The 26,588-nt window shown below is 41.3% G+C and overlaps 1 protein-coding gene across 3 annotated transcripts in view; it reads left to right on the forward strand.

Annotated features, from left to right (window-relative positions):
- Positions 1-26,588, forward strand: part of DENND1B (DENN domain containing 1B) — a 173,399-nt gene that overhangs the window by 44,962 nt on the left and 101,849 nt on the right. For all 3 annotated transcript variants that reach the window (XM_083506774.1, XM_083506773.1, XM_083506772.1), the window contains 2 exons: positions 15,229-15,278; positions 24,959-25,072. In XM_083506774.1, the coding sequence (XP_083362900.1) occupies positions 15,229-15,278; positions 24,959-25,072 (164 nt within the window). The remainder of the gene's footprint in view (positions 1-15,228; positions 15,279-24,958; positions 25,073-26,588) is intronic.

The following is a 26,588-nucleotide window of genomic DNA, read 5'->3' on the forward strand; positions in this document are numbered from 1 at the left end:
TTCCCCTGCTGCTGCTACAAGTTCTGTTCTAGTTTAGAGTTACATCCTAATCTGAGTTTATGGTTTGTTTCTCCCCAAAGTGTAAGCTCGTTGACATCAACAAGTACACTGGACGCTCAGGTTGCGAACGTGAGCCATGTGGGATGCACATTCGCAACCCACAGCATTCGCAACCCGTGTGCGCACGCACGGGTTGCGATTCGGCGCTTCTGCGCATGCACAACTGCCAAAACCCGGAAGTAACCCTTTCCAGTACTTCCGGGTTTTGGCAGTTTGCAACCCGAAAAAACGCAACCTGAAGCAGTTGTAACCCGAGGTATGACTGTATAGTTTAAAGAAAATGTGTACAATTCATACATTCATTCATAATAACAAACCATGAGCCTCGTTTTGAATGTCACTCTTAAGATGATGCCTTAGCTTGTGGCAGCAGCAGGAGCTGAGCAGGTTCCCCTTTAAACCAAAGTTTGGCTTGATGAAGGTTTGGCATACAAATGAGACCAAGGTATAAGTAAACTTTATGCCGCTTCTTTTAATTATACTTGCTGAAATCAAAGACTTCCAGACCCCTCTGAAGACAAGTGGACCACAATGGCAACTCGTGTTTTAAGGTAGAATGATGCCTTACCTGTCAAACAGAATAAAGAAAGACTGTTACTGTCTCTCATGCCAGCTTTGGTTTGGTGTGTGTTTGTTTGTATTTTGGCTTACTATGGAACTTAAAAACAAATAGAGACAATTAAGAAGTTCAGAATTTTTGAAAGTATTAGCCCATATAATTATATTTTGAAATATGTGTTTAGTAATTCTGAAGACACCAGTTACAGATAGGTAGCCGTGTTGGTCTGCCATAGTCAAAATAAAAAAATGCCTTCCAGTAGCACCTTAAAGACCAACTAAGTTAGTTCTTGGTATGAGCTTTCGTGTGCATGCACGAAAAGAAGTGGTATCTGAAGAAGTGTGCATGCACACGAAAGCTCATACCAAGAACTAACTTAGTTGGTCTTTAAGGTGCTACTGGAAGGCATTTTTTTATTCTGAAGACACCAGTTTTTGTACTGAATATCTATAACCAAACTGGTGTGGTGATCTTTGGGATATCTGCAACATACACCAAAGAGCACAATTAAGCTATTTTTGCTTCATCCTTTGAAAAGAATACATATAGACAATCCTGTATGCACGAAATCTTCAATATAATTATTTGTGTGCACAGACACACTCACTTTTCCTTTCAACATTTGACATGACACTAGAACCATAAAGAGATATGCCTGGACAGCACTAGCACCTTCTTAACCACAATTTCACTGTTTAGTTCACTACTGAACATACTGGATTCTAAAATTTCTCTGTAGGAGCAGCCTCCTTCTTTCCTCCCCAGCTTGATTTTTTAAATAAAAGATTTGCTCTTACAGATCTGCAGCAGCAGTTGCTTTTTCTGGGTTGGTACTTTAAAGCTTGCCAGAAGACACAGCACAGTCACCACCTCCCTCCCTCCCTCCCTCCCTCCCTCCCTCCCTCTCCTGTGTGGAGGAAGAGAACTATAGGCATATTGAATCATTGTCTCACAAGGCTCTGCATGTTTTCTTAGTGCTTTCAGGTACCTGTATGTGCAAGGCTGTTCCCTAGTGGTGATTCTGCATCATTTTGTTTCCACCCCTCTATTTGCTCTTGCTCCTTGTTGCCTGAACTGATGTTGTCCAACAAGCGAAGGCAGAACTTGGTTTGGTAATTGAGGAGCCAAGTAGCACCTTTAGTAGGATGGCATTTGGCTCAGTGTTGTCAGCTCCTATTTTGTAATTGCTGTTTTAAGACACAATAGGATAAATGAAGACAACAATGTTGCAGACTGCCCTGGAATCAGTATGACGGGTGGCTCAGAACAACTAGGAAAAAATAGGATTGACTTATCATAAATAAGATGGCCATTCATGGTAAAAGGAGATGAGAACTGGAGTGATTTTATTTTGGGCCTAGGGTCAAGTCCAGTAACAGTGCCAAATTGTCTGCTGCTTCCCTTTGCCTTCCTCCTCAAGTTCTAGACATTCACTGTTCTGGTTTGCCCTAAACTTTCATTATCTGCCAGATGAAAACTGGTCAGATTAGGGTGGCATTGTACACTATACTGAAGTGGGGAGAGAGAAAGTGCAAGTGAATTATGTCTCCTTAAATACAGTGATACCTCGGGATGCAAACGGGATCCTTTCCGGAGCCCCGTTCGCATCCTGAATGGAACGCAAGACGTGACAGCGTATCTGCGTGTGTGCGGGTCGTGTTTCGGCGCTTCTGCGCATGTGCGTGGTGTCATTTCGACGGTCTGTGCATGCGCACGTGGAGAAACCGGAAGTAATATGCTCCGTTACTTCCGGGTCGCCGCGGAGCGCAACTCGAATTTGCCTAACCCGAAGCATATTCATCCCGAGGTATGACTGTAATTCTTCCAGTGTAATGTATGAAAAAGATTGGCCTGAAGTTGTGTGTTCTTTTAGGTGGGCTTATTCTTTTGAGGCCAACCGGAATAGACATAAAGCCGAGGGTGAATGAGCCTACATAGGAACATAGGTGCCTTATACTGAGTTTGACCAATGACCCATCTAGCTCATATGCTGACTGGCAGTGACTTTCCAGAGTTTCAGAGAGGAAGTTTCTCCCAGTCTTACCTGGAGATGTCAGGGATTGGACCTGGGACCTTCTCATGCAAAGCAAGATGTTCCGTCACCCAGTTGCAGACCTTCATTCTAGGAATGTGGAAGTCTGCATGTGTTGAGACTGCAGACCATTCAAACATACGAGCACCCTTGAAGGCCCAAGTCAGCTTGTCCCAACCTGAGGTCCCAAGCCTCAGATTGATTTGGCAGATTGTTTATGATGTCTACACTGGACTTCAGCCTTTGCTGTGGCAGAGCTGCCTCACCCTTAGCTGAAGTGAGGTGACAGCAGATGTTGGTACATGTAGCAGTGGCAGATCCCTAGCCAAGGCTCTCAAGCCCATCGGCTACTCTCCTAGGTTGGAGGACAGAGCTGTGTATGCCACATGACCTGTCCTGCAACCCCCAAGCTAGTCTGTTCCCTTCAGGTATAAGCCACTGTCCCATTGCCAGTGTTGAAGTAAGATTCAATTGCCTGTCCAGTTCAGTACATGGCATGAGGGGTGGGGGGTGGCCTTTTGTCCTTTGCCTCAGGCCCAAAAATTTCTTGGTCCAGCCACATGTGTATAAAGGAATAAAGAACGAAAGAGGTGGGAGTGAAGGAGAAATGTTGTTGCTTCCTGAAAACCGTGGTAATTGGAAAATGGGTTCTTTTCCTAGGGCATAACTCTAAACAACGCAGCTTTCCTGGCTAAAACAGGACCACTGGAGGCTATAATATGCACATAGAGCTATGATATGCACACAGAACTACACATTATGTTTTGTGATTTCGTCTAGGGACTGATATGGCTTCCTGGATCTTTTCCATTGCTGGGATATAAGCAGTTTTAGAGGGTGATTTTCAGTGGGAAATGGTGCAAGGGGGAACTGGTTACACACTGTTCTTTTGCTTCAAGTGCTGCCCGTAAATTGAATGTGGTGCCCCCCCCGCCAGAAAAAAAGAATAATGGAACTGCACATAATGTTTCCCCTCAGCAACTAGTACAAGTTATTTGATGCTTGCTATAATTTTATAGATGCACATAGAAAAAAAAAAACCTGTTAATTAAAAGGCTTTCATTTAAAAAACAAACAAATTCAAATTGGAAATGTTATGTTTAATGATGGAATCAACAGCCCTGCACATGCCCAACACGGTTGTAAGACTAACAGACTATACACCTTTAACTGTGAAAATGTTAGGAACATGCACATGCAACTTTAAACCATTTCATGTTTTTCACCATGAAATTGCAGCTAATGGATTAATGCATTGGTTGATCCAAACCATTTTATGAACATGGTGGGTTTTGGCTCTTATTTTGGGAAGAAAACAGACATTTTGAAGACACAAGGGAGATCCCCTGACAATTGTGGTCTAAAGACTTGGAAGGACCTTTAATCGTCATCTTTCACCTCTGAGCAGACATTAATATCACTTGTACATGAAGGCTCTGTGTGCTTGCAAATAAATGTTTGATGATTTTAAAAGCTGACTTTCCTTGCATTTGGAAGGACAAATGGCAAGCCCAATATATGTATCATGGTTTTGTTTTATAGATTTTTTCCACTAGTTCAAAATTTTGCACTTGATCAGCATATGGTATAGCCAAGCCTCATCTCGACCAACTCTTTTGTTATCTTGTTATTGTTATAGGTCTTAATGACAGTTGTAAGCCACAGCTCTGGATGTAGGGGTTAGTCTACCCTGGGGAGAAGAGGGAGAAACAGCAGTGTGGATTATGGAAATATGAATTGATCTAAGAAGCAGCTCTCTTGTAATAGAATAGGGCTCAAAGAAAGACAGAGGAGAAGCTGGTGAAAAGACGATGGAATATGATGTGAAAATGATCATTTGAATGCTTTCCTTTTCATTCCCAGCTGCTGTGTTCTGGTGAAAAGGCATGCATTTGTATATCTTAAGGCTGGGTGAAAAAGGGCCAGATGAATAGAATTACTTGTTAGATATGTTTTCATTTTGAGCTGGGTAAATTATGTGCATTTTAATAGACTGTATGCATATGTTACCCATTTTATAGTACAGCTGTAATATTAGAGATTACTTTGTTAAAAATGTTCTCATTTTTATCAAGTGTAACATTTAATTTAATATTGGACAGTCTTTCAGATACTGCGTATTAACCAACAAAACGTGAATGCTGAATTTGGCCTCTATCCATTGCCTTAAGCAGCAGTGTAATAAAAGCGCAAACATTTCATTGACGGTTATGTGTTCATCATTCCATGAGTTGAACAAAATAATTATTGTTCAGCGTTAAAGCAGTATCTTTAGCCGAAACTCTTGCAGTATCTTTCTGAGTGGTGCGTCCAATAATGTTTGCTCTAATAAGCATATGAAGACTGTTTGACTGATTCTCCTATTCATGTCCAGTGCAGAAGGCAGCTCAATTACTCACCCGTTACCACATTGTCAGTCTTTAGTGACCATTGTCAAACTCCTGCTCTTCCTTTCTAAAGTTTTGACCATGTGCATTGCCATTTTCTTGCATGCTTCTCTTGGTCAAGTTGCCTTCATGACACAGAGAACGCTTTTCACAAACCTGTACCTTGCTTACATGATTTGTGGTGAAGATTCACTTTTGCCACTGGCAAAAGGTCCAGTAGGAAATTATTGAGGTTATTGCAGAGTTTTCCTGTAACTATTTGCAATTTTTTAAAGCAGCGACTGCCAGATCAACTTCCCAAATAATAGGTTTTCTTTGAGGTAAACACAGTGAGAGGCTACCAAATCATGTTGCTAATAACTGGCTCATTTTGGATGTGATGTGAAAGAACCTTAGGCTCATGCACGTTCCCCTGCTCTTTCCTCAGGCAAGGCCAGGATGAGGAGATTGAAAGCTTTCACTTCTATTTTTACTTTACTATGCTTAGCCTTAGCTATAGTTTAGGGAAACAAGCTGATTTCAAACCATGGTTTATTATTTTGACTTGTTTCCTTAAACTATAATTATGATTAAGTGCAATTTTGGGTTCAGATGTAACAAACTGAGTTAAAAATGGAAGTGAACACTTCCATTGTCCTCCTTGTGACCACATTAGAGGAGGAGAGCAGAAAGGGAAGTTCACAAGCACTGGTTCTGAAAAGGGAAAGGGAATGATCATGGTTCACAGCCAAGAAAAGGCAGTTGAGGATGCTGGGCAGGTCCATTGATGGATATAGTCTAAGAATAGAGGTTATGGACTGGGAAAGTGTGTGGCCTAGGAAGAGCCCCAAAAGCCAAACAGAGTGGCCTAGAGGACTGTATTTTGTTCCCAAGGTTCCCCACCCCTGACTTAGCTTGAGTACAGAGGCTGTGGACAAGATTATGTTTCTTCCTATATCATTTTCAACCAGTATCTGAAAATAGCATTTGCCTTGGAGAATTTAGGAGTCTATCTTCAAATTGCAGTTTTTCTAATTACTGCCAGAATCCCTTTGAACAACTCATAGCAACTGCACTTTGGCAATATTCATGCCAAGTGTGGTGTAATGGTTAGAATGTTGGACTATGACCTGGGAGACCAGGGTTCGAATCCCGATTCAGCCATGAAGCTCACTGGGTGACCTTGGCCAGTCACCATCTCTCAGCGTAACATACCTCACTGGGTTGCTGCGAGGACGAAATGGGGAAGAGAACACCACTTTGAGCTCCTGGGGATAAAGAGGTGATATATAAATGTAATAAACACAAACGCAGAGATAAATGTTTGTGGAAGTAATTTGCTAATTATATTATGCATTTCAAATTATCAGGGGTCATCCTCATGTTATGTTCCTGATGTGGTTCTCTGAACTTAATATACCAAACCCTGGCGCAGTTCACAGATTATCAAGTAGTGGATGTGCACAGCTAAAATTATTATTTTGGGGGATCTGAACACAGTATTCAAAAGTATTGTTGTTGGAGCTTCCTATCACCTATCTTGTGATTTCTGTTCTGTGTTTCACACATTGAACAGATTATCTTTAAAACAAACAGGCCTGATAGCTGCGGTTATTCTTTACGCTGATCATATAAGTTCGGAGTGGATTCAGAATGAAAATTCTGAAGGGCTGGGATTCCAAAGCTGAATCCACTAAAACACTAATTTGTAGTATTCACAACTTCCATATGGTGTTTCTAAAGCCCTGCAAAATGCATGCATTTGTATATCTTAAGGCTGGGTGGAAAAGGTGTTAGATCCCCTTCTGTCTCCCTTCTCCGATTTTCATTGTAAAGAAATGATGGTGTCATTGGATAAATTATTCATTTTTCTTGCTGTAGCACCCAGAGCCCAACTAATTAGATACTGCACAAATATGACTCACACAAGAGTGGTTTTGAGTCTCGCTATGTTTGCCAACCACAGGGTATAATGGAATCTCTGACTATAACAGCTCTAGAATCAGGTGTGTGCTCACTTTCTAGAGACTGTTTTTGCTCTGGATGTCTGTGGTGTAGCTCAGCAAATATTTCTGTCGAGGCGTATTTCTTTGGAAGCAGGTTGAGCTACCATGTCTAGAAATCCGCCTTATTTTTATCTTAATTGTGTGATCAGAAAACTTAAATCTGGCACTTGGAGACCAGCATTAAGCAGATTTGTAAACAGTAGAACTACAATACATCATTACTCGCTGACATTTGTAAATAAATGGAATAAGAGGCAGTAGATTGATTGTTACAACTTTTGCTTTCGGTTTATCAGGAATATTTACCCAAAATTGTTTGCTTCTGTCCTGCATGCACTTATTGTTTTGGTTTCAGAGGAACCTGAGTAATTGTAACTGCACAGCATCATAGCCAATGTGGTATTAGGGGCTGAAGAATGGCTTTTATCTCAATACTTTTTGATTTTAACAATTATAAAATCTTATTGTAATAGATTTCATCCCAATATTCTAATCATACATTGGATAAACATTAGTTGCACATTATTTTGGTACAATTTACCCTAACCCAATGCAGAGATAATATGATTCAATTTCACATTTCCGTCTAGTTCTAAATGCTTGTTGTTCAAGGTTATCTAGGTACCTGGGGAAAACAGACTCTGATAAACAGATTCAGGCTAATCAGGATTTTATCACTTAGGGCCAAACTAGACATTATGATAGGCATGCTTTATTTATTTATTTTAAAACGCATGGTGAACATTGGCCACTAATTATTTTTTATAAAAATCAGTTGCATAGAGCAAGAAGGAGGGAGTTTGCCCCTTTTCTCCTGCAATGTTTTCCCACAGGAAGCAGCCCCCTCAGCTGCTGTTTAGCTCTCAAAGTGCTATTTTTGATAATATAGGTCATAGTTAAGCGCAAGAAGCTATGAGGTGGGATTTTGTGTGTGTGTGTGTGTGTGTGTATGTGTGAGAGAGAGAGAGACAGAGACAGAGACAGACAAAGAGTGAGAGAGAAAAAATGGCGCTAAGAGGAAAGGCTTCACCCTTCCTGCGCACCATGATTCTGATCTGGATTGTGGGAAAATTTAAGCAGTCAGCATACTTGTTAATGACTGTGCTTAACATAGCATTCAATTTTACCCTCAGTATCTCCCAGTCCTTGCTTTATAGGTTCTTCATCGCTTTAAGCAAAAATATTAAAACAATCCTTCCTTCGGTCTCTGGCTCCAATTACAAAGTTGTTCTGATTATATCTGTATTCCTGCTGGTCTACAGTTCATGTAGGCCACTTCCCAATGGGAATGGATGGATCTATTCAAGTCTGTCCCATTCCTCTTTCTGCATGAGGATAGGACTGAGGTCTTCTTGTTCCATTACATGTGGATTTCCAACAGAAAATCCTTTAAAATCCACAGGCACAAAACTTTTTTTTTATAGTACTTGTGAGGCATTTTGAATGCTGTATCTGTTCCTGTTAAATATTTGTTTGCCTTTGAAACTTAAAAAAATTCATAATACAGCTGCTCATAGCCTGGAGTGATTAGCACGCCTCCAGGAGTGATGGGACTTGATGATATTCTGTGGCACTCCATGGGAACTATATGGAAAAGATATGGCTGCTCACATGTGAACAGTAAAGTGTTTATTAAGTGTTCATTCCGATTGGTTTGCAAAGAGGTTATATGGTACCATATCAAGCAGTTGTTATTCCACACACTGAAGTTCATTTTCTTGTCATTTTTCTTAATGTTTATGTTTATATTTATTGTGCAAGAGCCAAATGCACATTAATAGCACAGCCTCTTAAGTTTTCTTAACTTCAGTGGGACTTACTCCAAGATCAGCGGGTACAGCATTGCAACCTAAAGCTTTGGAGTCCCTTTATGAAGCCATTGGGAGAGGTCCTTAGGAATATTGGAGCATGACGCCATCAGTCAGCTAATGACACACAACTCTGTTTCTCAATATTATCCGAACCAGGAGAGGCTGTGCAAGCACTGTACTGGTGCTATAATGCTGTAGTGGACTGGATGTGGTCTAATAAACTGAATTTGAACCCTGGGAAGACTGAGGCTCTGTTGGCAAGTGGTTCTTGTGTCCAGCAATCTTGCCAGTTGCCTATTCTGGACAGGCTTGTACTCCCTCTAAAGAAGGAGTTATGTAGCTTTGTGGTAACTCCTGGATACATTTAGGTGGCCTCCATGACTAGAAGTGCCTTTTACCAGATTTACCACTGTGGACATACCTGAATTGGGATCACTTTGCCGCTATTGTCTGTGCTCTGGTAATCTTGCGACCACATTGATGCAATGCACTCTATGTGAAGCTGCCTTTGGGCCTGGTTCAGAAGCTCCAATGGCTAGATTGCTGATTGGGGCAGACAGCTGATAGCATGTGATACCTCTTCTGAAACATCTGCAGTGGTTATCCATATGCTACCAGGTCAGGTTCAACATTCTTGTATTGCCATACAAAGCCTTAAACAACTTGGACACAGGATACCTCAAGAATCGCCTGTCCTTATATCCCAGCTTGTTCACTGAGATCATCTGGAGGAGTGCTGATTGTCTCTCATGTTACAGAGGCCTGGTCTAGACTGTAAGTTAAGCATTTAGTGTTGTAGGTTCCATGCTGTGCGACATTCTTTCAGGAGAGATTTAGCAGCCATCCTCCCTTCTGACTTCTCTTGACGACCTTTTTATGCTGACAGGCCTTTGTAGCTGTTTAATCATTTTTTGATTAGCCACTTCAGTGATTTATCTGTATTGTTTTTAAGGTTGTCTTATATTTTAATGTAGTACACCACCCAGGTATTTTATGATATAGCAGCATAGAAATACTTCTATAAACATACATGCATGCATGCATAGAGTTCTCAAGGAACTGAAAAGTGGAATGGTGCAACTGCATTTGGAGTACAGGCAACTCCCCATTTGCATGTGAATGCATGCACACACTGTGCTGGGAACCCAGAAATGGGGAGCACCCCGGAGAGGACATCTTTGGGCTCTGGGGAGGGTCGCCTCACAAACCAGAGGTGCAGTGGGGCCTTTTGAGGCTGATCAGCCTTCCTGCCCGACAGCTGACATGTGGGCTAGTGCAGCAGCCACCACTGCTTCCCCATGCGTCAGCTGAGCAAGCCCTGTTGCCCCCTCCCACTCCCCAGTGAAGTGAAGGACATGAGGCAGGAGTTGGTAATGCAGGTGAGCTGTGCATAAGCAAGATGCCAGCTAGCTCTGCCGAGGCTCTTTTTATTAGCACAATATGCAAAGCCAGTCAGATAAATTTTGGACTGTGCCCTTTATACATCTTCCAGTCATGCGATTGTGGGGTGGTACAAAGTTATTTTGGCACCTGTTTCCACTGCGTCACTTTCCCCTTGAACAATGTATGATGAAGGAGACAAAGGTCACAGACAGGGCACGGCAGACCACTGAGAAAGCCAAAGGTTAGATAGAGGGCATGATGTGCAGACAACTGTGGCTTGTCTGCGGGTGGAAGTGTGCTCCACACCCGAAGGTCATGCGTTCACTCAGATTCTTCTATTCCGGGCATGCCTTTTTAAAAAAAAGACAAGTGCCATGCTCCAAAATATGTTCTGATAATTTGGGAATTGGCATAAATTATAAATATTTAGAGGTATTTAAAATACTATCATATTTTAGAGACTCTCAGTTTAAGAATGGCAAATAAAATGGTTTCTAATTCTCGACAGAACTGTAATGATAACAAGATTCCTGAATGTTTACTGTGATGTTATACAGATACTAAAAGTAAAAAAAAGAGCTGTGTTGGTCCATGAGAAAAATTCAAAAACCACGATAGAGCTATACCATTATTAAGCCAATCAAAATAAATCAAGACAGTATGCAAGCTTTTGTGTACTTCAGAATTCTTCATCAGGCTAGTTGGTACACAAAGCAAGGTGTGGGAAGGGAAAATCTTGGCTGATGGCAATGCCATGAGTCTATATCTGGTGGGAGTCTTGAGACAGAATTTGAGAGGAGGTAGCAGGCATTCAAATGAGGCCCTTGAGGTGCTATGAAGGTATCAGGTTGCTTCAAGGCCTATTGGGAACCAGAAGCATAGCAGTGGTGGACACCCCATCCCTAGGAACCGAAAAACTGGCTCTTCCCCAAGCCAATCTTCATCCTTAGGTGAAACACAAGATAAAGAGATCTTGTTTCCATCCTCTGGATACTTTTTTGGGGGGTGAGGAAGGTTTAAAGAGGAAGGAATTCTAGTTCTGGTTTTTTATTCTTGGCAGATGAAGGTTTCGTGACATTGTCTCCTTTCCAGTACAACAAATGCTCTTAAATGGGAAACAGCAATTTGCCTTTAAATAGGTCACCAATTAATTAATTAATACCTGCACTTTATAATTGGCTAAAATTTTATTTCCTGTCGCCTCCACCTAGCCATTGACTGTGTGATTGTTGATGCCAATGCATGTTCAGCTACTGAGGAGGGAGCACTAAGAAATGAAATGTTACCAAACTTGGCACTTCCGTCACTGAGGCCTATGGGCAGGAGGCCTTGTGTTGTGCTGACAAAAAGCAGGAGACAGAGGCATTGGCAGGCAACATTGCTGGAAAGCTCAGTGAAAAGGTCCAGGAGATGGAGAACCCAAGGGGCAAAGAGAACAAGAAGGAAAGGCGGAAGGAAAGGAGATGAACTAGCAGAGTGCCAAGCAGCATAGGTCTCCGAGGATTGGAAGTGATGGTCTTCATACAAGATGTCTCCCTTTTTATATCCATTGTCCAGGTCTGCCCCTTGATGATACTCCAAACCTACTTGGCATGATATTTCTAAGTCAACTGTTTCGGTCATCGTTCTTCTTTGGTGGCACCTCTCTCGTCTGTGCTAGTGGCGCAGATGAGGAAGTGAACAAATGCAGGCTTATATATGGAACATTATCATCTAAAGAGAGTTTACTTTAACTTGACATTTCCCAGTTCAGTGGCATGTCAGGTTGAAGTGAATTCAGACTGAGAACAGGAGGATAACTGGATTCCCCCCCCCCGAGTATTTTTAATCAGTATGGTCTTTGGGCTGCTTGAGTACTCTAGAGCAGTGTTCCCCAACCTTGGGCCTCCAGCTGTTTTTGGACTACAACTCCCATCATCCCTCGCTAGCAAGACCAGTGGTCAAGGATGATGGGAATTGTAGTCCAAAAACAGCTGGAGGCCCAAGGTTGGGGAACACTGCTCTAGAGCATCGCATTCTAGATTAGTAAAATTATTCCTTTTCCTTCAACAAAGGATGTTGTTTCAGTTTTGTGCCTTGGAGCTTATGCCATTCATCTAAGAACAAACAGAAATTCAATAAAATACATATTTCGTTGTTGCAAGGGCAGTGTCCAGCATTTGTTTGATAACTAATTAAATTGCGGACCATTTCTAACAACTGTTTCTAAATTTAAACCATTTCTAATGAGCAAAGTGGTAACTGATTGATCTGATAGCTTTGTTGTTGACGCATAACGGTAAGATTCCCAGTTGCCTGCACTATATACAGAGATGCATTTCTTTCTCTGATTTCCTGAACTGTACATATGACTCCTAGAACATCCAGATGTGTCCAGGACATAGCCAAAAGGCATTATCCAGTAGACAGCTTCCTTGTATACAGATATCTATATAATATTTTTTCATTAGCAGAGAATGAACACTTCGGTCCATCTTTGCAGCAAGAGTGGCAGCAATTCTTTACAAATCTGTCAACTTGGTCTGTCTACCAGCCAAGGCACGCCTTAAGTGCAAGTTTAATGGCTTTTTATTCTTCGTAGAACAATGGCCTGTCATAGAAATATTGTCAGTGCTATGCAAAATCAGCTTTAAGATGCATAGTAATACTTTCTAAATATATCATTATTTTTACATTGTGTAATGAATATTTTAAACCAACTGCACAGTAGGCATTTAGAAAGCTTCTGGACAGCATGTTATTTTCATTCATTTAAAAATCTGAATAACACCTGTAATTAAGGGAGAAAACTGAGCCCTGCAAGCTAGGTAGGTTTCCATCTATTGATCTGTGTAAACCTGGCTTACACTGTCAGGGGAGAAACAGTCAACTGCTGAGCTGCTTTGTCACTGACATAAGCTGAGAGGATTTTTCCTCCCTATACTGTTTATACACCAGTCTATAGACCTGCTGGCTGGTTGAATTTTAAAGAGTGCGGAGGTTTAAAGACTTGTCCCCTGAGGGATGATCCTGCCAGTTGGGAAGCGAGCTGAGGCTGTGCTTTGCAGACGTTTGTGTGTGTGTCTTTGTATACGCATGCGCGCCAATTGAGGATAGGGGGAGGGATGGAAAACAGCAGTGGGAAAGTCTTGTAGTTCATCTGCCTCGTACAATATTGCAGAGGAGACTGATACGTTTATCTATATCTATCTATCTATCTATCTATCTGTCTGTCTGTCTGTCATCTATCTATCTATCTATCTATCTATCTATCTATCTATCTTCTTTTTCTGTGTGCTCATTTTGGATTGAGGAGCGGAAATATCACAGGAATGTAATGAATTTTTGCAAATACAGATCCCCAGCAATGCCATCATCTGTGCTTACTAATCAGTGTTGTTAAGAAATGAGGGCTAAGTATAGTTTCAGGTGCTCTGTTAACAGGAATCTATATTTAGCACTGTGAAAGCCCAGCATATAAAAAACATACCCTACAGAACACAGAAATGCTGATTTCTCTACTGTGATAGTCCAAATAATCTGAGTAATTATTCAACACTGATTGTTGTTGTTGTTTTTAAAGGACCTGGGCATTAATTTGTATATCTGTATTTAGAGATGAGCGTGCAAACCCAGAGTTGTCTGTGACTGGACCTAACGGTCAGGGGTACCTTTACCTTTTCATTTAGATAGTTTCCTACCCATGTTGACCTGGTCCTAGGAGTGTCTTTAAAGTTTTCAGATGTCCTCATTGTATTCCAAGTTCCATCTACACTTGGACCACATATTACATGGGAATGCCTATTGCCAAGCTGTCTCAAAATACTGCCTTCCATTCATGTCAGAAGACTCTTGAGCAGGCAGTATGACAATCACTGATTTGTCATGTATGTAAAGTTGGTATCTGAAATAAGGTGCATCTGTTCTGATGTGTAATTCTCTAACCTAGCTACTCCTTTCCTTAAAAAAAGCCTTTTACTCACAAGTTTCTTATCTCCAGATGTACTAAGGCCTAAATATATTTTATTTAGCACTTGCTCATATTCATCCTTCCTATGTGTGCTTTTCCCTTTCTCTCTCTCAAAATTTAGATTGTAAATTCCTAATGGCAGAATCCAGTTTCATTGTTTTGTTACTCTGCACAACACAGTGCACACTGCTGGCATTGCTACACTGTACTACTAATGTTCTGTGTGATTTTCATTTTCTAGACTAAAAGTCAGCTGGCAACCCTACTGATGTTGTCTATTTGGGATAATAGTTTCCATTATTACTCTACTAATTTTTCCAGGCATCGTGTAGTTTTTTTATACCAACATTATTTCTATATTAACACACATTACTTGCTGCAAAACAACATCTTAAATAGAAAAGCGAAAAACAAGTTTACAATTCTTGTAGGATTATGGAGACATTAGGTTTATTTTCTTTTAAAATTAAGAATGAATTGCGCTTGTGACCTTGTGCTGCTGCTGCTGCCCTAAAGGGTTAACTGTACAATTTATGCTTTGTACCCAGTGAAGTGTTCCAGCTTTTTAAAGCATTAGCTTATGAAACGCATATAGAGTTGTTTAGCTCTCAGTAAATTCAGTTTGCTGCCAACTTGGTTCCCCTTTCTCTGCTTGCATTTTAATTGAAACAACATTTGTATTTTTGAGCCAGGATCTGTCAGAAGTCCCTGTGGCTAGTCTGTAGTACAAGTAGCAGCAGACGTGGCCTACCCATATGGTACGGTGCTTCTTGTAAAATCCATATGGCCTTGTTGAAGGGAATCCCAGCGGGGATGTGAAGGGTGTTAATACCCTTCAGGCCAGGCCTTTTCCTCCTGGGGTTTCCATGGCATTGTCTTTGCAATCTGCCAAAGCACAAACTTAATTCCTTTTTAATAATCAATTATTTCAGTCCAGGAACGTGTGCTATAGTTATATTCTCCCCGAAGCCAAATATTGTTTATTTATTTATTATCTTAAAAACCCAAACAGTATTACAAGTAATTTTTAAGCACCTAACATTCTTTCTTCTGCATTTACAGGAAGTACTCCAGAGTGTACCCAAATTCTGCTTTCCTTTTGACATTGCAAGGTATGTCTGTCTTTGCTTCTTTTAATAACCAAAATTAATACCACTTGTACGCAAATCTATTTGTCCTGGAAAGTATGGTTTATTTATTTTTGGGAGACTAAAGTGATGTGTAGCAGCAATGTTTCAGAGAAATTAAGAAGCAAAGTGCTTTTCCAACTGCAGCCTTCAGTTTATAATCTTGTCAGTGTCTTAGACTTTCAAATGTGCCTTTAGGCTTTTAATGGAAAAATGTATACTTTTGCTTTTAATATATTGTTTATCAGAATAGACTTCTTATAACAACATGTGGTCTTTCAGTTTGCGCCAATTGAACTGGAAATGCATTGGTATAAAAGAGATAACAAGATGCTTTCTTGATAAAGGTGGCATTGTAGCCTAGTTCAATACTTGGATATAATATTGTGTTCTGAGTAGGTATTAGAGAATCTTCAGAACAATTTCTTTCCTGCTTAAGCAGTGTTGAACTGGAGTTGTATAAACATACAACTCATCTGGGCTGTTGTGCCATGTCTATTCATTTCAGTGGCAGTGGCGCAGAAGAACTTATTGGAATGTATCTTGAAAATGTGCAAACCCAGATGTGCTCTGAGAGTTAGTTTTAAGAATATTGTATGATTATAAATTTCTAATACCCTTACATTTGCTTATAATATCCACTGTAGGGCTGCAACGTTGAATCACTTGGCTAGAATAATTGATCACAAAGTTTCCTCACTTTATAGATTTTATAAAAAACATGAATTATTTTGAATACAGGTAGTTACAAAAACCAGATGTGGCAGGTGCTATATTAGAAGTGTCATTGCTCCTTTACTATCATGCCTCTTCTATAATGGTGCCTGTTGTGATGTGTGCTTACTTATTTAAAAACAAAGCGTTCCCCCCTCCCTTAAAAACTGTTGTTTTATTCACATGGAAATCTGGAAATCTCTGTAATTATAGTTGATTAAATTTCATGTGATTAGTAGGCTATGATTTCTTTAATCAGGTAAGAGCCTTCCTGTATAGTATCATTCAATGGGCAAAATTCTCCACAATTCTTTAATCCAATTGAAAGAAACTCTTCTATTTCTTTCTGATGGTGAATGCCCCTAACCCACACATTGAGCTTCAGTGCCAAGCAGAAATTTTAGTCAGAATCGTTCATCTTTAAACCCAACATTCTCTCAACTGCAGTACACTGTTCTGCCACACATATTGTAGCCCAAATTGAATTTTGGGTGGATTCACAGGTCTTATCCCCCACCCCCAGTGCAAGCAGCCGGCATAACTTATTTTGGATAGATTTGCATATTTGGTTACCTTGAGAATGATTCCAGATGTGTACAGATAGGGGATTTGGAAGGCTTCCAGACATATATTGCTTTGTGACTTCAACATACTGGACTGATGCAGGCTTAAAATCTAGATAGTTTAACTGTGCTTAAACTACATGTCCTGGCTCCCACCCAAAACATGCAGACAGAGGCTCTCACTTGTAAGAAGAAAGAAAGAAATCTTTAGTCAGACATGTAATGGCCCAGGCTCGACAGCAGATACAAACAGGTAATTGAAGCCAGGGTCTGAAGTGGTTTGGAAACTCATAAGCAACAGGGAAATGGTTAGAGATAGCCTTGGTTAAGGTCGGTGCAGAAAGGCTGTCAAGGGAAGGGCTAGAAAAAGTTGAGTGTGAGAAGAGAGGAAGAGTAGCGAGAGCAGGCCCAGTTCTGTGATCCTCTTCTGATCTGTGGTTAAGTGTCTGGAAGATGCACCTATATTGGCCCATTCATATATAAACTCTGACTGAAGTTGATTGACAGTATCAAACTATGCTTAAAAAACAGGTAAATCAAGATTCAAGAAATGGAAGAACTGGAATGTTCAGAAAAGTAGGGCCGAGTGAGAACACAACAAAAAATCCACACATTTCAATATCCTACCTAGAATGATAGTGGCACGTTAAAACCCTATTCTGTTTTCTTGAGGCATCAGCTTTCATAGAGTACAGTCCACTTCATTAGATGAGCTACCTGAATTGAGGATGCCATCATGCATCTGATGAAGCATGCTCTGGATCATGAGAGCAGATGCCACAAAATAAGCCAGTTAGTGTTTGAGGTGATACAAGACTATGGCACAGCCTGGATGTAATGGGAAACCATGGTTTCCTGTTATTTGACAAAGCTTCAGAGAGCCCCAGGCTCATGTGCTCCCCCTCTCCTCTCCTCTCCTCCTCTTTCATACATTTGTGGAAGAGATCAGAAGCTCTCACTTCTGATTTAAAACAAACCACAGATCTCCATGATGTCCATATTTGGAGAATTGAGTAGCTGCGGCTTTTGAGAATGAGCCAGGATCAAACTGTGATTTCAGATTCTGGCTTGTTGTAAAAGGATAGTTTAAACAAACCACATTAAAAATAATGTAATGTTTGCCTGCATGCCATTGAATCTAAAACTGGTAACGAAGGTAAAGCAAATGAAAATTAGGGACATTAAAAGCACATGAGGCTCTCTTGCTGCCATCCAGTGGTTAGGATTTCGGTAAATAGCATGATTATACGAAGTAATAAATTAAAGAAGCTGAGAACAGCTCGATCGTAGGGATTTGTGTGAGAATAAATGCATAGCAACATTTTAGAGACATGTAGCATATGTATTATTATAGATATAGACAGTATCTTTGTTGATGTGTGATTTCCATTAGTACACATTTTATTTTACACTTTTTTATGCTACCAAACTACTGCATCATTTTCTATTACAATCCAAGAAGAACTGAATATTCTAAATTGTATATCATGCATATATGATGTACTGTAGTGTTACATCCATAAAAATGCAATACCTCAACAGGCAATTTACCTAAATTCCTATTTGAACTAAATGGAATTTTTCACTGAATAGTGGAAGATGCATTAACTGCAATATGGAATAGAATTTCAGCTTGTAGAATAGAAAGTTGTGTTTTCTCAAAAGACATGGAAAGGTGGTTAAAGATATTTTTTTTGTTTTGTTTAAATGGATAAATGAAATTAGGTGAAGTGTCCTATATCATTGAATTCATATATTTTATTTTATTAAGAGTTAATTACATGGAGTTACACCACGTTATTCACCTAACATAGCATTCAAGGAAAGAAGAGACTATAAAAATGCTGTTATATAGTGATTTTTAGGAATATGAATCCACTGTTTCATCTCCAATGAATTACTACTTGCACATGCAGTGAACTGAAGTGGGTTTGAATAACAATTTTAGCTTATTTGAGAATATGGAATCATCAAGGTTTTCAGAGCCTCCCTGAGAGCTAGGAACTTGGAGCTGAAGGTTTTTTCCTTCTAATAAACAAAAGACCAAATGGTCATCCTTTTATATAAAAGTATTTTAAGGTCTGTTTGTTGCTTTTACTTAACTTACAATACATTTTGTTTGCATGCTGCTCAGTTAAGCAAATCAATATAACACAGCAGTTCTTAAACAGTTTTTTTTCTATGAACCATTTGAAAATTGTTGAAGTTTGAGATTACTTAATTTCTTTTTAATTTCAAAGCATGCATGCACATAACATATTTTAATAACCATAGTTTTGCCTTTCTAATGCAATGAATATGTCTAATTTATGAGGAAAGTTTTTTGAAGTCTATTTCCATCATCTGTAAAAAAATTAATCAAGTTCAGGACCAAGAATGGATATTCTCCATTGTTTTATCAACTTTTCCATATAAGTTTTATGGTATGTGCTGATTTGGTGTACTTCTCTTTATGAAGTGGATCGTGGCAATACAGTTTAGCGTCCAAATATTCTGGAGTAGTATTTCCATGTTGGTGGGTTAAAAATAATTGCTACTATTAGCTATTTTCAGACTATGTTCTGTTGACAGCTACGGTTGAGAAGCACTGTTTCATATGGTTCATATCTCCATCATCATCATCATCATCATCATTTATTATTTATACCCTGCCTATCTGGCTGGGTTTCTCCAGCCACTCTGGGTGGCTTCCAACAAAATATTAAAAATACATTAAAACATCAAATTAAAAGCTTCCCTAAACAGGGCTGCCTTCAGATGTCTTCTAAGAGTCAGATAGTTGTTTATTTCCCTGACATCTGATGTAAAGGCATTCTATAGGGTAGGCGCCACAACCGAAAAGGCTCTCTGCCTGGTTCCCTGTAACCTCACTTCTTGCAGTGAGGGAACCGCCAGAAGGCCCTTGGAGCTGGACCTCTAGGCTGAACAATGGGGGTGGAGACGCTCCTTCAGGTATACTGGGCTGAGGCTGTTTAGGGCTTTAAAGGTCAGCACCAACACTTTGAATTGTGCCCGGAAACGTACTGGGAGCCAATGTAGGTCTTTCAAGACCGGTGTTATGTGGTCTTGGCAGCCATTCCCAGTCACTAGTCTAGCTGCCACATTCTGAATTCGTTGTAGTTTCTGGGTCACCTTCAAAAGTAGCCCCACGTAGAGCGCATTGCAGTACATGTCCAGCTCAGCACGCCCCAAGCTTCTAGGTGCGCGCAAGCAGTCCGCTGCCGCCCCAAGCCTCGCGCACCCGGTGGGACCTCCTGCCGGGTGCACGAGGCTTGGGGCGGCAGCGGACTGCTTGCGCGCACCTAGAAGCTTGGGGCGCGCTGAGCTCAGCACGCCCCAAGCTCCAGGTATAGCGCAGCGATCCGCTGGCCCTGGGAGAGCCCCGCGGCTCTCCCAAGGCTAGCGGACTGCTTGCGCGCACGCAGAAGCTTGGGGCGCGCTGAGCTCAGCACGCCCCAAGCTCCTGGTGTAGCGCAGCGATCCGCTAGCCCTGGGAGAGCCCCGCGGCTCTCCCAGGGCTAGCGGACTGCTTGCCGGCACGCAGAAGCTTGGGGCGCGCTGACCTCAGCTTGCCCCAAGCTTCTGGATTAGCGCAGGGGTCCGCTAGCCCTGGGAGAGGCGCCCGGCTCTCCCACGCTAGCGGAGACCTTGCCAGCACGCAGAAGCTTGGGGCGCGCTGAGCTCCGCACGCCCCAAGCTCCTGGTGTAGCGCAGCGCACCTGGGGGGGAAATAATTTTTTTCCCCTTTATTTCCCCCCCAAAAATCTAGGTGCGTCTTATGGGCCGGTGCGTCTTATGGGGCGAAAAATACGGTACCTTAAAAGACACCACAGGCTCTACTAACCTTCATTCCATGGAAGCCAAATCCTGGCTAGGATATTGGGGTGGCGTGCAGTAATAATGTTGCTTTTGTTGACACGCCTTTGTTAATTAATTTTTGGAGAAAAATGTTTGCCATGCATAACAAACATTGGAGAGATATGTGGCACCTTACTTGTATTGTAAAGAAATATTTAAGGTATGCAAAATACATTTTTCTTTCAGCAGGGAGATCAAAATGTAGCATGAAACCTAAAGCTTCATGTTGTTGCCACATTCCACAGTGTCACTGTACTTTTCTCATCCCAGATAATGGCACTAAAGAATAAATATAATAATGGAACTGCCTTTTGTGGATCACATGAAGAATCTTATCTAGACAGGATTTCTGCCCCCAACATTAGCAGATTCTCTTAGGGAACCTTACAAGCTTATCCCTATTGTTTCTCATCAGAAACCTGTATTGACGTATATGCTGCATTTTGTACAGGGAGTTTTCATTTAGCACTTATAGCTAATAACCTAATTATAGACCTTCTAACCAGAAGCTTAGAAGTATTTAAAAAAATGTTTAAAGTTGTCTAAACTTATGGTTAGTGAGATTCACAATTTAGTTATGAACAGTTAGAATTTTATTTTATGTATCCCAGATCTGTTGCCACATACTTTGCTTGGATGATCCCATGTTCAAGAATACCATTATGAAATCTCTTGTTTACTCTCTTCATACAAATCATACTTTTATGAACTTCTGTCCTGTTCATTTACAAATACTAACTGAACTACAGTTTTACTACACAACTTTAATTCTTATTTTAAAGCCAGCTTGTATGACAATTTACTAAATATAACATAATAATTTTCAGAGGAATAGCTATATTAGTTTGTTGCAACAAAACAGCAGTCTTGTGGCACCATAAAGGTTAACAGTTTTACAATGGCTTAAGCTTTCATGGACCAGAGTCCACTATTCATTAAATACATGGTGTCTATGGGCTATACATAACTTTTGTGCAAAAACATTCTCTCATATGAATAACTCCCCATTCCTAAATGATTGCACAGAGCCATAAATCTAGAAGAAACTGCGTTCTTCCTCCAAGGCCAAACAACTTACATTTGATGCTGATGATGCGAATTTTCATACCTAAAGAGAGGAAATTCTTATTCAGTCCTCAAAGAAAACTTTAAATCACGCCCTGATAATGAACATAACAGTATAAATACTCCCTATCAGTTTTGTTCACTGAAGAACATGTATATTGATTTTAAAACTTTATTCATATAGTAGAGACATTGAGAGAGTGTAGGTTTGAAGTTTATATACATTAAACATTATTTTTGAACAAAGACGCAAGGAATATACTGGAATATACGTTTGTGGGTCGTTTGGGGTTTTTGCCTTTGGCTCATTCATTCACTATAGCAAGGCAATTCTGATGAACAATTTTGAGTTTGCAGTATTATTATATAAATACTTCATTTAACCATTTGTATCTGTGCTCCAGTTCAAGGACTGGTGGCAATGCCAACAGCTTCCAAGAATATTTTTTAAAAAGCAGTTTCCTTTATTAATTTGTTCTCTTTGGAGCGGCCTGCCTCCTATTTATTACAGGTTGTGTTTTCATCTTTGGTTTGTGGAGTCAGGAATCCTTACAAATCCTACAAAGGGTGGAATGGCCAGTGTAAGGCCTGCCTCTGTGTCAAGAGTGGGGAAGCTTTTTCAGCCTGTGGGCCACATTGCCACATGTTTAACCTTCTAGGGGCAGCATGCCAGTGGTGCGCATGGCCGGAGCCACAAAGCCCCTACCCACACACTCTTTCTTCCATGCTCATACAACCATGGGGTGTATAGGGTGTTAGGAGAGGGGTAGTACCGCTTGTGTGGGAAATGTGCTGTAGAGGGAAGTGAGGGCTCATCAAGCTAGGAAGGTAGCCCACCTAGGAGAAGAAATACTCTGACCCTAAACCTCTACTGTCTTGCAGGATATCTTTGAGAGAAGAAAAAGCTAAGGACAAAAAGGTGACACGAGAAAACAATAATATCCCCAAATAACAAAGTATAAGAGTGGGGACAATAAATAACAATGCTTACTTGAAGGAGCGTCTCCACCCCCATTGTTCCACCTGGACACTGAGGTCCAGCACCGAGGGCCTTCTGGCAGTTCCCTCGCTGCGAGAAGCCAAGTTACAGGGAACTAGGCAGAGGGCCTTCTTGGTAGTGGCACCTGCCCTCTGGAACGCCCTCCCACCAGATGTCAAAGAGAACAACAACTACCAGACTTTTAGAAGACACCTGAAGGCAGCCCTGTTTAGGGAAGCTTTTCGTGTTTGACAGACTATTTTATTTTAATATTTTGTTGGAAGCCGCCCAGAGTGGCTGGGGAAACCCAGCCAGATGGGCAGGGTATAAATTATAAATCCTCATCATCATCATCATCATTATTATTACTGTCTTTATCATGACATTGGATTAGAACAGAAAATGATGAAGGCACACGAGCAGAAATAAAGCACAAAGGACTCTGTTACATCAGTCAGCACTAGGTCACACTGTTACTTTTTAAGTGTCTCTCCTTCAGATCTTTGCAAGTTGTTCCATCTGGTCTTTTAATCATGCACTTATGAAGCATGGAGAGCTGGTGTGGTGCGGTGGTTAGAATGTCAGGCTGTGACTGGAAAGTCCCATTTCAGACTCCTACTCAGCCATGAAATTCACTGGCATTGGACCAGTTACTTTCTCTCAGCCTAGCCTAGCCTAGCCTGGCCCCCAGGGCTGTTCAGATGACAATGGGAGATGGGGATGGGGCAGACCATGTATAGCATTGTGTAGCAACTGGAATATGTGCTGGTATAAGGCAGCTTCCTGGTTGTATGAAGGGCTGTAAAGCAGGTTGCTTTTAAAATTCAGATACACTGGTACCTCGGGTTACAAATGCTTCAGGTTACAGACTCCACCAACCCAGAAATAGTACCTCAGGTTAAGAACTTTGCTTCAGGATGAGAACGGAAATTGTGCGGCGGTGGCGGCAGCAGCAGCGGGAGGCCCCATTAGCTAAAGTGGTACCTCAGGTTAAGAACAGTTTCAGGTTAAGAACAGACCTCCAGAATGAATTAAGTTCTTAACACGAGGTACCACTGTAATGATAAATAACGATAAAAACTACTGGGGTCAAGTTGGAAATAGAATTCCGTGCTGAACCTTTTCATTTCCTCATGTAGTCTGTGAATCTTAGCTGGAGGGAGCAGCAGGCTATCAGAACTGAGGCAGCCAAGAGCCCAGGGTTCTAGAGGCCAAGCCCTACTGGGATGAGACCAGAATTTCTAAGAAACTGCACTGGCAGAAATTGCAGGAGGTCTGAATAAGTTGGGCAAATCAGACAGAGGTTGAGGACAGGGGGGTGCAGTTCTTTCAAAGGCACCTGGGCAGCCAAATGACCGAAGCCAGGATGAAAGAACATTAATAGCCAAGCCAGGGGGAACTGATGGGGAGCCTGAGCAGGTGGAGCTACGCTAGAGCCAGGGAGTGTAATAAACATAATTTCTGTCTGCTTTCTTCAGCCTTGAGTTACTCCTGGTAAAAGACCTTCAAAACTGATCACTCGGCACCTGGTTTTGATCCTGGATGCTCCTGATGGGAGCAATATAATTTGGAAAACTGCTATTGTAATAATATCTGAGCACTTTTTAATAAACCTTGAAATGTAGTCAATTTTTAAAACTTTCAAATAAAATAAAGACTGAAGAATTCTTTCTGCTATTCAGTCTTTAATGTGGCAGGCCCTGGCAGGGGCAAAATGTGGGGGGGGGGAGGGCAGGAGGGTTATAACCCTGGGTGCACAATTTTGAGGGGGCACGAACCAGGTGTACCCATGCAGCGATCTCCGTCCTGCCCTGCCTGCTGCCAGGGTCTCTAGGCCTGGGAGCCTGGCCTGGCCTCGCTACAGCATCCCTGGCCCCCTCACTGAATGGCTGCTCAGCCATTGTGTGTGTGTGTGGAGGGGGGGTTGTCCAAGGGCCACGTCAGCCACCCGGGCTCCTCCTTGCATGGTGGCAGGTGGCACAGCACAGCCCCGCTTGGCTCCGGTGGCGAGGTGAGACTGGGCAGGCAAGGCAAGCTCTGTGAACCCTCCACGCCTCACCCCCACCCGGTGGCAAGTTCTGTTCACACTCCACCCCCTCCTGGTTTAACGCTACTGAGCCCTGTTTCCCTTGTTCAGTGTTAGAGCGCATGCTTTGAATGGAAAAGGTCCCGGCTTCAGCCCCTGCTATCACAAGGTGAGGATGGAACAGTCTGAAGCCCTGGTGAAATTCTGCTAGTCGATGCAGATGCTACTTGTGCCATGGAGACATAGGCAAATGAACAAACAATTGCCTTTAGTAGTGAATCTAGGGTGAATCAAGTTGTCAGGGGTCCCTCCCCGCCCGGTGACTATTTATAAAACTTTATCTTGTTTGATTTATTAGATTAGAATATTATTCCGGTTAGTGTCAGTGTACATACGGTAAATGAATTCTAAGCTCATCTTTCTGGGTTAGAACAGCCTAATATATTTCTTGTCCTCCTAGGGTGACCCAGGTTGGACAGCACTTTACCTTTGTGCTTACTGACATCGAAAGCAAACAAAGATTTGGATTTTGCCGGTTGACATCAGGAGGCAAAGTCTGCCTATGCATTCTAAGGTAAGTAGCTATCTACAACAAATTAGTAATTTCCTTATCCTGTCCAACTACTCTCTCTTAGTTAATTATTAATCATTGGCTGAAAATTGTAGATTCCCTGCTTATCTGAAAAACTTTTATGTGTCCTGGCCTGCTACCATCACAATAGCACTTCTTGACAGTTATAAATGATTTTATTTACTTATTTTTTCCATAAGGTAAGAAGCTTTAATGAGGTGTTTTGAAAATGTACCATATCTGGCCTGGCTTGGCAGGAACTTGTGTAACTTTTTTTTAAAAGGAGAAAAATTTGACGCATGAGTTGCAATTGAAATTGTCCTAGGACAATGAAGAGAAGTAGTTCTAGTGCGAATAAGTAGATATACTTCTCTCCCTTCCTGACCCAAAAGAATGAAAAGAAGTTGCATCATAAGAAAGTGTATATGTGAATTTTTCATCCTAAGCTTAGTCACAAGACTGCATTATACCCTTACTTTGCATCCATCTTGAATCAAAGTGGGCTGGTATTTATTTGTGTTACAGCATTCTTGCAGCCCTGCTGGAAGCAATGCATTTTTGCAAAACATTTTCAGAAACGACTGGGTGTTGGGCTGCTTCAGACAGTTATTGATAGGTCTGATTTCGTCCAGCCCTGCTTCTGACATCCCGGACTTTCTGTGCCAGGGGCAGCCCATCCAAATTCAGCCTGTGTGTGTGTACAATACTATGCATATAAGGCAAAATCCAACCTTTTAAGGATTGTCTGAACTGATCCTTTGCAGTTGTCTCTTGTGGATGGATTACTGTTTTGTGTCCTGTTTTTCCCAGTTCATGCTATGTTTTTTTGCACGTTTGTTAACATTCTGTTCTAGTATTTCACAAATAATCATCATCATCAAACCCGTATTTCACAAATGCAAAGAAGTGACATTTTTGGACCTTCTACAGTAAAAGCAGCGGTACTCTTTATTGTGGGGTATTTACATGGGCTGATGCAGATGTAACACTGGCTCCACATGAGCCCACTGAAATACTAAAACTGGTGCTGGATGAATGTCAAACATATGACCACAACTTGAAGTGATATTCTGGGCTGGTGCAGATGTAATAATGGTTTTTGTTCCTTGCACTTAAGAGATTTGAAACCAGTATTGAACATGTCTTCTCTTTCTCCCATTTCCTCCTGCCTTAGGAACATATTCACCCCTCATGCTAAGCAGAATTTGATTTTAAACAGGATCTGAACCCAATAATAAATCACAGTTTCAAATCCTTATTAAATGAGAATCTTGGTTAATACTAGCTGTGACAAAGCTGGCATTCGTCATAACTATACAGGAGAATTCAACTTACTTCTAAGCGTTAAGCGAGCAGGAAAGGGTTGCTTATGTCCTTCTTGGGGCTATTTCTTTTTTGACCAGTTGCTTTTTCATTGCCACAGCATTTATACTGTTATGTAATCTATGCAATACCCTGAGGCAGCCAGCACTGGAAATGTCCTGTCTGACATAGGTAACTGAATCCTCCCACCATGAAC

This window comes from Podarcis liolepis (genome assembly GCF_965112155.1).
Source record: "Podarcis liolepis genome assembly, chromosome: 6".
In the NCBI taxonomy this organism is placed as follows: domain Eukaryota; kingdom Metazoa; phylum Chordata; class Lepidosauria; order Squamata; family Lacertidae; genus Podarcis; species Podarcis liolepis.